The 13257-nt window shown below is 40.2% G+C and overlaps 2 protein-coding genes across 2 annotated transcripts in view; one reads left to right on the forward strand and one right to left on the reverse strand.

The window, feature by feature from the left end:
- Positions 1-136: 136 nt before the first annotated feature.
- LOC117301592 (sporozoite surface protein 2-like) lies at positions 137-7783 on the reverse strand. Its single transcript, XM_033785621.1, has 2 exons — positions 3262-7783; positions 137-2493 (listed from the first exon to the last, which is right to left on the reverse strand). The coding sequence occupies exon 1, from the start codon at positions 6576-6578 to the stop codon at positions 5046-5048; it is 1533 nt and encodes a 510-aa protein (XP_033641512.1). The 5' UTR covers positions 6579-7783; the 3' UTR covers positions 137-2493; positions 3262-5045.
- Positions 7784-13212: 5429 nt separating this feature from the next.
- Positions 13213-13257, forward strand: part of LOC117301541 — a 47612-nt gene continuing 47567 nt past the window's right edge. Inside the window, exon 1 of the mRNA XM_033785569.1 lies at positions 13213-13255. The gene's annotated coding sequence lies outside the window, so the exon portion shown is untranslated. The remainder of the gene's footprint in view (positions 13256-13257) is intronic.

The following is a 13257-nucleotide window of genomic DNA, read 5'->3' on the forward strand; positions in this document are numbered from 1 at the left end:
TGGATATCTTGCCTGATTTCTTGCAATCTTCTTGTTCAATTAAACTGTTTTCGACCAATGCGGTCAGATTTTCAGGGGAAAAAAAACCAGACTATTATATGAGGGCTTTTATTTTGTTGTTTTAACTTGGCAAAATCAAACAGAAATATCATTTTGTTTTGGTAAATTCAAATAGAAAGTGAATGGTTGGGGGGGGGGTAAGTATTATGTCAATATTTTAACAGAAATATTCCTCAAGACAATTTGTTTATAACCTTAAGGAAAGTTTGCAAATTGTACATTATTTTTAAAATCATAGTAGATTACAGAAATTTGGTCTAGTGCCCTCGCATTGCGGTTAGTTTATATTACTTAGCCAATTAAGATTTTTCAGCTGGATATTTATCAGTTGAGAAGTGTTTGGATTTGAAGCTTTGCATGGTGTAGTCAGAAGGACAGGAATGAAAAAAACCTGATATCAAATGGTTTTACAGGGCCCAATAGAGCCGTTTAAGCAGACAATCTTGCTGATTGATTTTACCACTCTCAATTGCTAGAAGTAGCATGACAATCCTTGTCAACTCGACTTCAAGTATTTAAGTCTTAAAATTTTTTTTTTCAACCGTGCAGTTGTCACTACATGTACTTCAGCGAGCTGCCAATCTTCATCTTTGACTTCTACAGTCACTAACAGACCCCTTCCCAAACAGATCACCGGTGGTCTTTTTAGGAACCATGTGAAATGGAGATGCCCAATTGCTTTTGGAGGGGCGGACTACACCAAGTTGTAGCATATGTTCGAATTCGCGTTTAGCGATGGTGAGTCGGTCCGGTGCAAGGCGACGAGCACGGGCTGATGTGGGGGGTCCCTTAGTGTCAATGTGGTGCGTAACGTCATGCTTAATGGCTCTTTCCGCATAGGAAGGTTGCGTGATGGTCGGAAAATTGGGCAATAGTAGATAATATGGGGAGCATGAGTCAATTTGAGCGAACATGGGACTTACCGATTGTGCCTTGGATGCAATGCCGTTGACTACAGAATTTGTCGTTGCATCAAGTAGTCGGCAATGTCGCATGTCGACCATCAAGTTGAAATGTCGGTGGAAATCGGCGCCTAGAATGGGCTGTTGAACATCTGCAATGACGGAAATCCATTGACATGTGCGTCGCATCTTTGAAGCATTTTTCATATGATGGCTTGCACAGCAGTGAACTATTGTCTTTTATAAGTCATTATCTTTTGCCGAGCTGTGTGACAAATCTGTAGTATTTCCTGCACATCTTGGAAGCATTTTTCATATGATGGCTTCCTCAAAGGGTCTTCGATCCTCTCCTTCATCCAAAATGTCATGGTTCAAAGGCAAAAGTTCCCATGGAATTAAACACTCTCCAATTGCAGCCTTCGCCAAGCAAGCAGTTTAAGTCGGCTGTTGACTGAAGGGTTATACAAGAACCCTTGCTCTTGGATCCAAGGGAGGCAACGTCCTGGAATAAGTTCTTAGGAATTCCTAGGTCGATCTTCACAGCATTGTCAGTCTTGCGTTGGCCATGTAAAATTTTCTTTAATTGGTGTCTTTAGTCTGGTGTTTAGGTTAAATCAAATTTTGATCTCTGCGTATCGTAAACTGTTGATTGCCACTCGTCGTCAGTATGTGGTACACTTTAACAAAAAGCTTTCTTTCGATTTCTTCAGAGCCGGATATTACCCAATGGGCAGAGATGAGTTGTAGACCATGTTTGTATTCCTTTTTTTTTTTTTTTTTTTTTTTCTTTTCTTTACAATTGGGACAATTTAGGTTCCATTTATTGCAAAACATCGACACACATTAAAAAGAAGGATCTACTTGTAAATGCATGACTATCACAAGGAATCTCCTCTTTTGCCCCTGTCAAATTTACATTTTAACTTATGTAATGAGTTCTCACATGTTCAGTTGTTACTTTAGAATGTGTTAGTATTGTCAAAGATTCCACAGTTTCATCGATCTCACTCTAACTGCTTGATGTTAGAAGCAAGCCTACCTAGTATTACATCGCTCGCGGAAATTTTGCTTGTAGTACTTCCTGCACATCTTTGAAGCATTTTTCATATGATGGCTTGCATAGCAATCAACTATTGTCGTCTTTACGTCATTATCTTTGGTTGAACTGTGCGACAATTGTGAAGTACTTCCTGCACATCTTAAAGATTTTGTTCATATAATGGCTTCCTCAAAGGGTCTCCTCTCCTTCATCCAAAATGTGATGGTTCCAGGCGTTACAAAGGCAAAATCTCTTATACAAGAACCCTCCCCATGTACATCGATGCTTTGGGATATGTTATTGAACAACAAGCCTAACTACTATTTTCACCTGACTCACCTTCTTCGTTGAATAGAAATGGTGCCACTGTCATCTGGGCAAATACATCTGTACCAGAAACCAGTAACCATCTGGCTGGTCGCTCGACTCTTATGGGGTTGGCTTAGGGTTCTTGCTGGATTCAGGGGTGGCTGCTTCACGTCGGCTTTTTGTCTTTTTTAGGAATGATCAAAGCGTATAAATGGATATTGTGAAAATCACTTTCCAGCCAAAACAATTGTGAAATTAAAGATCAAGTAGAAATGAGTATTATACAAGTGTGCAAACACCCCAACAAACAAACAAACAAACAAAAAACAAACAAACAAACAAACAAGCAAACAAAAACAAACAAATGTTTGGAGACATGGAAGATGACATACATGTAACATAAGATGAAATATATGTCTTGTATATTTGGCCATATGGTCCATATGATTTCTCATAAGTTCAGTTGTTACTTTAGATTGTGTTAATAGTTTCAAAGATTCCACAGTTTCAGCGATCTCACTCAAACTGCTTGATGTTAGAAGCAAGCCTACCTATTACATTGCCTCATGGAAATTTTGCTTGTAGTATTTCCTAGACATCTTTGAAGCATTTTTCATATGATGGCTTGCACAGCAATCAATTATCAATTGTCGTCTTTAAGTCATTATCTTTGGTTGAACTGTGCGACAATTGTGAACACTTCCTGCACATCTTAAAAGTTTTGTTCATATAATGGCTCCCTCAAAAGGTCTCCTCTTCTTCATCCAAAATGTGATGGTACCAGGCGTTGCAAAGGCAAAATCTCCCATGGAATTTAAATACTCTCTAATAAAAAGCAGTTAAAGTCAGCTGTTGACTGAAGGGTTATACAAGGACCTTCACCATGTACATCGATGCTTTGGGATATGTTATTGATCAACAAGCCTAGAATACTATTTTCAACTGACTCACCTTCTTTGTGTTATGTTTTGAATGGAAATGGTCCAAGAAGCCACTGTCATCTGGGCAGATACATCTGCACCAGAAACAAGTAACCATCTGGCTGGTCGCTCGACTCTTATGGGGTTGGCTTATGGGTTCTTGCTGGATTCAGGGGTGGCTGCTTCAAGTCGGCTTTTTGTCTTTTAAGAATGATCAAAGAGTATATATGGATACCGTGGAAATCACTTTATTGGCAAAACAATTGTGAAATTAAAGACAGAGTAGAATTGTGTATTATACAAGTGTGCAAACAAACAATTAGACAAACAAACAAGCAAGCAAACAAAGCCAAAAAATATTTGGAGACATTGAGAGATGACACAACATACATGTCTTGTATATTTGGCCATACAGTCTATATAATTTCTCATAAATTCAGTTGTTACATTACTTTAGAATAATATGTTAGTGTTGTCAAAGATTCCACAGTTTCATCGATCTCACTCAAACTGCTTGATGTTAGAAGCAAGCCTACCTATTACATTGCCTCGCGTAGTACTTCCTGCACATCTTTGAAGCATTTTAAATATGATGGCTCACACAGCAGTGAATTAATGCCTTGGGTCGTCCTCCCTCATAGCTGGACACACATTGTATGGATACATACATGTATCCTCAAATCTCGTCTTCAGGATCGATGCCATCATGTCGGGTATATAATTATAATCCTTTGATTCCTTCAACTTTACTGCAACATAATCATTGGCTCGTTTCGACCATCTTGCTTCGTACCAGGGTGTATTTCAAATAGAAATATTAAAACCTTGTCATGAGGTTTTTGTCAGGATGTCTTGAACATTTGGTGAGGATTTAGGAGCTAATCTATGAGCTATTCGTTTTGGGTCATCCTCCCTCAAAGCTGGACACACAGTGTATAGATATGTTACACCTCAATGTTAGGTTGATTTCAAACAGTGAAGAATCACATTAAATTTGTCTGGAATGAAAGGAAAACAGACACAGAAATGAGTTTGCTGCTCAACAAGTTTTAGTCAATACTTGAATTCTCCAGTCATCCACAGAATGACATGAAGGTCACACAGCACCAAAACTCACATGGTCCCTGCACATGGTTTCCAGTATGCCCAACTGCTGTTTCATGCTGGTTCTGTAATGGGTGTTATATTTACTATGCATGGCATGGAACAGCTAAAAATCACTAATGAAAGGCTGTTTAACAAAAATTTGATAGGGGGGCTAAATCTATTTTTATACACTTACTTTTACCTGATCTTTCAAAGGTCCCTACATTCTCCCCTGGAAAAACAAATGTTGTCCTCAACATTTCCGTTAGCATTGAAACTTTTCAAAACCAGATCAACAAATTTAAAACATTGCCAAACTTTTTTCTAAAAAAAATGAGTACCGTATCTGTGAACCAGTGGGACGGATAACAGACTCAGTCATGCAAAAAAACATTTGCTATTCAGTAGGTGTTTCCCAAACACGAAATGAATATCGGGGCCAGGGATTCTAGAGTAGCTAATTCCAGAAAATCTAAACCTCCTGATCAGACAAACTAGTCATCAAAATACTGACTGAGATGTTCAACAACTTGTGTTGCCTAAAGTTTACATTCAACTTCTGGAACAAGTGTCTCTTATGCTGAGCTTCTAAAGTCTCTATGAAGTAGTCTTCGGCGTCCAACTTGGGCAAACAATCCCAGAACGAATGACACTGCTCACATCACTTCAACTCGGGTGCTGGCCAGCAAAATCAAAAACTCAGTAACCATCTGTCCTTGTTCCATTTACTCAAACTTCAACTACATCTATCGGATCCGTCCAACATACAGCTACCTCGCTGGCAGTGGCCCCTAAAGGGTACATGTGCACCAATGAAGGAGGAAGACTTATGGGCGGTACCCATACAAAACGCTGAAGCTGTGGCAGCCACGTCCAACCAGATGGCAGAGGCATCGAAGGAGAACTCATGTGTGGTCCTTGAAATGGTGGTTGTAAAGGAGAAACACCTGTAGGGATCACTTCATGCTGGACATTGTGTACTCCGGGCTCACCCAAGACATCATATGTAAAGTGGGTGGGGGGTTTTCGTGTTCGACGCAAGTGTTCTTCTGGTTCCTCGGCCACATCTGGGTTTGATACGAAATGCTCAACTGTCTCCAAATTATCCTTGGTGTACGTTTTCGCATCTGCAGTGTCTGTGGCAATGCTGGGTTCAACATGAGGCCCATCATCATCCGGAGTAGCTGGGGTTGTATCATCCATCTGAGGCCCTGGATTGAAAGGTTCCATCTGAGGCCCAGGATTGAAAGGTTCCGTCTGCAGCTCTGGATGGAAAGGTTCCATCTGCGGCTCTGGATGGAAAGGTTCCATCTGCGGCTCTGGATTGAAAGGTTCCATCTGAGGCCCTGGATTGAAAGGTTCCATCTGAGGCCCTGGATTGAAAGGTTGCATCTGAGGCCCTGGATTGAAAGGTTCCGTCTGAGGCTCTGGATGGAAAGGTTTTATCTGCGGCTCTGGATGGAAAGGTTCCATCTGAGGCCCTGGATTGAAAGGTTCCATCTGAGGCTCTGGATTGAAAGGTTCCGTCTGCGGCTCTGGATGGAAAGGTTCCGTCTGCGGCTCTGGATGGAAAGGTTCCATCTGCGGCTCTGGATTGAAAGGTTCCATCTGCGGCTCTGGATTGAAAGGTTCCATCTGCGGCTCTGGATTGAAAGGTTCCATCTGCGGCTCTGGATTGAAAGGTTCCGTCTGCGGCTCTGGATTGAAAGGTTCCGTCTGAGGCTCTGGATTGAAAGGTTCCGTCTGCGGCTCTGGATTGAAAGGTTCCGTCTGCGGCTCTGGATTGAAAGGTTCCATCTGCGGCTCTGGATTGAAAGGTTCCATCTGCGGCTCTGGATTGAAAGGTTCCGTCTGAGGCTCTGGATTGAAAGGTTCCATCTGCGGCTCTGGATTGAAAGGTTCCGTCTGAGGCTCTGGATTGAAAGGTTCCATCTGCGGCTCTGGATTGAAAGGTTCCGTCTGAGGCTCTGGATTGAAAGGTTCAACTTCTGGACATATATTTGCAAATGAGTCTTGTGACATCGGTTGATTCTGTGCTTCAGGAATACTGAATTGAATGTCCTCATCTGCTGAACTATCGTCACTGTGTTCACGTGAATTTGGAGACCTGCGTTGGGATCGTGTCACTCTGCGATGTGGTGTACAGGGATTCGGTACTTCTCGCTCATCTTTGGCAAGAAACTCGCAAGGAAGGAGATGGTTGCGATGAAGAATTCGAACTCTACCAGGTTCGTTTTCTGGCTTCACGTCATACACCGGCATATCACCTTTCACCGGGATGTACAGATAAAACTTTGAAACACTTGCATAACTCAATTCAATTCAATTCAATTCAATTCAATTCAATTCAAGTATATTTTTATCTCCATGCTTCCATGAAAAATATTGACAATTACTACACATGTACTACAGATTAAAGCAAAAATAACATTAAAGTAACAGTAAACATAAAAGTATTAAGTAGAGTATGAGGCTGTTTTGATAAGCAGAAGCTTGTACAAAACAGCCTGATTCAGCTTCACACACAGCATCAATCTTGGAGCTATGACTCTATGAGCTATTTGTCTTGGGTCGTCCTCCCTCATACAATGTAGCTGGACGCACATTGTATGGCTGCATATCATTGAATCTCATCTACAGGATCGATGCCATCATATCCGGAACATACTCATAATCCTTGACCACCTTCAGCTTCACAGCTTCATTCTTGGAGCTAGTAGTCTACAGTCGTCCTCCCTCATAGCTGGACGCACGGTGAATGGCTGCATATCATTGGATCTCGTCTTCAGGATCGATGCCACCATGTCTTATATAATTGTAATCCTTTACTGCTATATACATGTAATCGTTGCCCATTTTGACCATCTTGCTTCGTACCTGGGTGTATTTCAACTAGAAATATTAAAACCTTGTCATGTGGTGTTTGTCCAGGATGTCTCGAACATTTGGTGGGGATTTAGGAGCTAACCTAGGAGCTATTCGTCTTGGGTGGTCCTCCCTTATAGCTGGACACACATTGTATGGATACATGTACATACATGTATCCTCAAATCTCGTCTTCAGGATCGATGCCATCATGTCGGGTATATAACTATAATCCTTCGATGCCTTCAACTTTACTGCAACATAATCATTAGCTCGTTTCGACCATCTTGCTTCATACCTGGGTGTTTTTCAAATAGAAATATTAAAACCTTGTCATGTGGTCTTTGTCAAGGATGTCTTGGACATTAGGCGAGCATTTCCTTAAACAATGGTTGCTGTGTTTTGGTCTTCTCTCCCACTTCCTTTAACCTCGCTTCACGCATTTCCATCTTCTTTGGGGGCTTGGCTGTTTTGGGAATGGCGGTCTTCCTCTTTTAACCGTCCTCCTGCTGCAGCTGACTGGTGAATTCAGTCAGCTTTGGTGTCTTCTTTGAGATCCTTTTTCTTGTTGGTTGATGTACTGGATTCGCTACTACCACCAAGATCTGCCCCCCCCCCCCCCCCCCCCTCTTGGGTAGAATGTTGCTCAAACGATTCTAATCAAACAATTCTGCCTGGAGCTTCTTCTTGTTCTCTATAAAAATTAATTTCAGAAATAAAACACAAATGAACTTAATACAAGGGCTACTTTTATTAGATTATAAAAATCAAAACAAATAGAACAAACTAATGTATTAGTGCTATTGTCATAGTTGTGCATCACATCATCAGTTTTTGACTTAAATGTATCATAAATTGAACGTTTAAATTTTATGCCAATTGATTGTGAACGAAAGCATTTTTTTGAAGAAAAACAAAAACCATACTCTGTATTTGATGGGTGGAATGCCTCCTCCAGACATGCAAGAAGCAAATTCCCAGAAAATACACTGCTTCATGTTGGAGGGCTACCAAGTAACTTAAAGGCATTGTATTCATTTGGTAATTGTCAAAGACCAGTGTTCTCACTTGGTGTATCCCATCATAAGCATAAAATAACAAGCCTGTGAAAATTTTGGCTCAATCGGTCATCGAAGTTGCGAGAAAATGATGAAAGAAAAAAACACCCTTGTCTCCCAAAGTTGTGGGCTTTTATTTATGGTGGCCCTGAAGGGACACAGCCAGTCGTGAATATTTTTGCGACGTCGTGAATTTATTCACGACAAGTCGCGAATATTTTTGCAACGTCGTGAATATTTTTGCGACGTCATGAATTTATTCGCGCCAAGTCGCGAATATTTTGGCGACGTCACAAATTTTTTGGCGACGTCACAAATTTTTTCACGACTAGTCGCGATTTTTTTCACGACTAATCGCGAACATTTTCATGACGTCTTGAATATTTCTGCGACTAGTCGCGAATAAATTCAGTAGCTTGAGTGTGTAATAACTGTATTTACGTTGACGGCTTAGTAAGACTAAGTAAAAGCTGTCCCGTACGATGATGGATCCGGAGGAGAATTCCGACTAATGCACATCGATGGTGGGTTGTTTAAACAAAACTAACGTTAACGTATGGCCCTAACGGTAGGCCTAGGCCTAACGTTATAGTTTTACTAGTGCTTTAGTAGGAGTAGGCTATCCTATGCTAGGCAATAAACGTTGGCACTTTCACTTTTCAGAAAAAAACATAACGTTATATGTCACCCGCTCCTTCGTTATGATGAATATCAAGTAAATTTCATTTTTGAGTTTAATCATAATAAATCCCAACAAGCAAATCTCAACATTTTAAACAAAATAAAAATCATGATCATACGACCTTCCTGTCCAAAATAATACTCGATGAACTTGACATTATAAATTTTACGACCCGTTTGAAAAGCATAAACGCTAGGAAAATTAACTTTTAAAAGTGCGACGTCTCACACACTCATTAAAACAATTATTTTTTACGCAAAAACATTCACGACTGGCTGTGTCCCTTCAGGGCCACCATATTTATTAGATGCTTGATTTCGAGACCACAAAATCTAATTCTTGGGGCTCGAAATCAAATTCATGGAAAATTACTTCTTTCTCGTAAACTACGTCACTTCAGAAAGAGCCGTGTCTCACATTGTTTTATACTATCAACCTCTCCCCATTACTTGTTACAAAGTAAGGTTTTTTGCTAATAACTATTTTGAGTAAATACCAATAGTGTCCACTGCCTTTAAGAACGTCTAACTGGTCTTGGCACTGATCACCGTTACAGCTATTTCCTGCCGTACATGCCTTATGTGGTCTGTTATGAGTGTATTCTTTTTCCATATCGTTTATTAACGTTTTATGGTCTCGTCAAAGGTCCAAGATTTCTTTCTTTTCTTTGACATGTACATCACTGTGTTTCTTCCATGCCATGCAAAGCTTCAAATTTTACTTGTGACAAGTATTGCCACATGACAAAACTCAGTTTGCATTAAATCATGATATCTCTTCCTGGTGTAGACCTAATAACTGTTTTACCAGAATTAGTTACTATTTAATTAACCATATAGAGTTATATATAAGAACTAGAGGGCGCACTTGTGATGCTGCTTGCACAGACGCGACGGGACTGCAAGGAGACACGCGTGCATTTTTGTATGCGCATTGAATATGGCGTACTCGTTGGAGTTTGTGTTTATAACGCTATGCAATGCTGTTTTGTCAATTTACAAAATGGCCGCACACAGGGACGCCTAAACACACGCTATGCGATGCTGTTTGCTGTTTTGTCAACTTACAAAATGGCCGCATGGACGTATATAGGCCAGTGCGCCCTCTAATTCTTATATATAACTCTATGGCTAGCACCTAATAAATGCGCCCTCTAGTTCTTATATATAACTCTATGGCTAGCACCTAATAATTTAATTGGGGCACGGGACACGAGACTGCTATAATCAGGCAAGGAGTTGTCCTGTACTTGCTCCAGTAGTCAGTGCCCAATTTGTTAATGGAACACGTTGCCTTGGATCTGTGGAGTTGGTCGACCGTGTTTGTCGACGAGGTAAAAGGAAAACTAAGTGATACTTGTGTGGATCATTATTTTCTGCTTTCAAAATATCTTTCTAATCATATGCATTTTATAACATATGGTTACAAACTCTTTTCAAAGACCAACTCGACTGATCAAAGGCAATGTGTTCCTTTAAAGTCTGTAATCTTAAAAGCAAAAACAAATCTTGCTAAAACAGAAACTGCATGGTTACCAGCCAAAATTCTGTAAAGTTAACATTGTTGCAACTGGTGCCCATTAATTTGTTTGCTAGAGACATTTGCTATCCAGTATTTTCTGCTTAAAGACACTGGACACCATTGGTAATTGGTCAAACACCAGTCTTTTCACTTGGTGTATCTCAACATATGCATAAAATAACAAACCTGTGAAAATTTGAGCTCAATCGATCGTCGTAATTGCAAGATATAAAGGAAATAAAAAAAACCTTGTCACACAAAGTTGTGTGCTTTCAGGTGCTTGATTTCGAGACCTCAAATTCTAAATCTGAGGTCTCGAAATCAAATTCGTGGAAAATTAGTTCTTTCTCGAAAACTACTTCACTTCAGAGGGAGCTGTGTCTTACAATAACTTATACTATCAACCTCTCCCCATTACTCGTTACCAAGTAAGGTTTTATGATAATAATTATTTTGAGTAATCACCAATAGTGTCCACTGCCTTTAACAGCTTTATGAAATTTGCCCCTGTGTTCTATTGGTGCTTTAAAAGGGAAAAATACTGTTTTAATGAGTTTATAATTTAAAATATTACCGATAAATGTTATTGTTTTAAAGCCATTGGACCCTTTCGGCAAACAGTGTTGTCCAAGGCCCACACTTTGTGTACCACAACTTCTATATCAAATAACAAACCTGTGAAAATTTAGGCTCAATCAGTCATCGGAGTCGGGAGAAAACAACGGAAAAATCCACCCTTGTTTCCGCGCGTTTCACCGTGTCATGACATGTGTTTCAAATAAATCCGTAATTCTCGTTAACGAGAATTTATATTGTTTTGCTGTTTTCTCAAAAAGTAAAGCATTTCATGGAATAATATTTCAAGAGAAGTCTTTCACCATTGCCTTCTGTAAACCCTGTAAGTTATTTGTTAATCTGTGATTTTTTTTTTTTTTTTGAACCGAAAGGGTCCAATGGCTTTAAAAGAAATCAATGTTGTGATTCAGTTGTATACATGTACATAAGATCAAAGATCAAAATATTTATGAACCGATGCTATTTTACCTAAAACTTATAGCAGTGATGTGAAAATATAATGTAACTAAATTGAAATGAAAACCAAAGATTTTGAGGTCAAACAGTGCCCTCACTGAGCTCAAACACAGCCCTCATTGAGGTCAAACAGTTCCCTCACTGAGGTCAAACACAGCCCTCACTGAGGTCAAACACTGCCCTCACTGAGGTCAAACACAACCCTCACTGAGGTCAAACACAACCCTCACTGAGGTCAAACACTGCCCTCACTGAGGTCAAACACAACCCTCACTGAGGTCAAACACAACCCTCCCTGAGGTCAAACAGTAACTGTTGATATGAACAAGTTATACTTACTGTACAGGTACATGAACAAAATAATTTCAAAATGTTATTAAGTCCAGATTCTGAATAAAAGTCGCGTTGTTTGTGCTTATAGCTTACTTGTCTCGCTGTATAGTTCTTTGGTTCCCTTAGGCCTTGATTGGGTTATATACTTTGTGTAGGGTTATAGGTCAGGTGTAGCTTGATCAACTACTTGGTGTGAACCATATTGCATAATGGGTGCACCAAACTAAATCGTCTTCTAAAGCAAAAAGTGCAAAGTGTAAACTATTAAAAAAATACAAAAACAAAACACTTAAGAAGTCTCACAGATGTTTATATAAAGGGAAAACTATGTCCCCTAACTTGGAGGTTAAACGGTGACGAAACAATAGAAACGCACAGATCTGTACGCGCGACGCCAGGACTGGCCAATGAACAACCTCCTTTTGACCTCTAGTTGAGGGCTCCCTACTGAAATGACGTCATGTGCATAAGGTAATGGTGACTAAAACCTCTTTCTCTAAAACTGCACTATAGGCCATACTTCAACTTGTTTGTCGTGTTCTACAATGTTTTAACAATCAACAGCTCTCAATTCAGTGCTCTACATCAGTAGGCAAAGGCGCAGGCCTAGTTTTCATCTTGATTATTATTTGGATAAAATCGGCATACAAAAAAAGTTCCTTCTGATACAGGGAAAGGACTTTTTGGCTAAGATCGGCCTGGTTGCGGTTCCACCAGTGATTTAGACAAGGGCGTCAGAGGGCGGGACGGAGGAGATATTTCCCCCTCACTTTTAAGACTTGGGGCGGCGTAGCAGATGTCACCCTCACTTTGTGATTAACTGATTAACAGAGTAGCCTACTGTTCAGTACATTTTACTTGATTTTGATCACGTTTAAAAAATGTATAAAAGAACAGAGAACAAACGGTGACATTTTCTCTTTTTTTTCCGTTTTTTTTCTCCTGTGCAGATTGGTATTTTTCCATGATTATATGCCCGTTTAACTGCCGATATGTGGCAGAGAATGTACCCCTCCCCTCCCTTCTCTCTGTCCTTCCCCCCCCCCCCTCACCAAAATGTCCCCCGTCGTATTCTTTGTTCCTACAGTTCTACTTTCTAACACAGTTAGAAGTACAAACATTCCCTTGTTTGCATCTCTGTGGAGACATCTTTTGTTCTTTCCATTGTCCCTAAACTATAGATCTTCTCATAGACTTTGTACACAAAGTTCCTTGTGGATGGAGCACCCAGGTCTTTAGAATGTCCCTATGGACTCCTTTTATTTTCCCTTTTTATTGTCCTTTGTCACGATAAGGCAAGTGAATGAAATCAACCCCCCCCCCCCCCCAACCAAAGTCTTCTAAGACATTCCTGAGATTCCCAGAAGACGATGAAGACACAAAGGAAATGGTCACACTATCGAGAATGGAAATGATGTAACGTAGTGAGGTCCTTGCGACTGGTCCAGGT

This window comes from Asterias rubens, chromosome 17 (assembly GCF_902459465.1).
Source record: "Asterias rubens chromosome 17, eAstRub1.3, whole genome shotgun sequence".
Lineage (NCBI taxonomy): Eukaryota > Metazoa > Echinodermata > Asteroidea > Forcipulatida > Asteriidae > Asterias > Asterias rubens.

Coding starts and splice junctions, on each gene's coding strand:
- LOC117301592 (XM_033785621.1), bottom strand. CDS start 6,578: ATGCCGGTGTATGACGTGAAGCCAGAAAACGAACCTGGTAGAGTTCGA.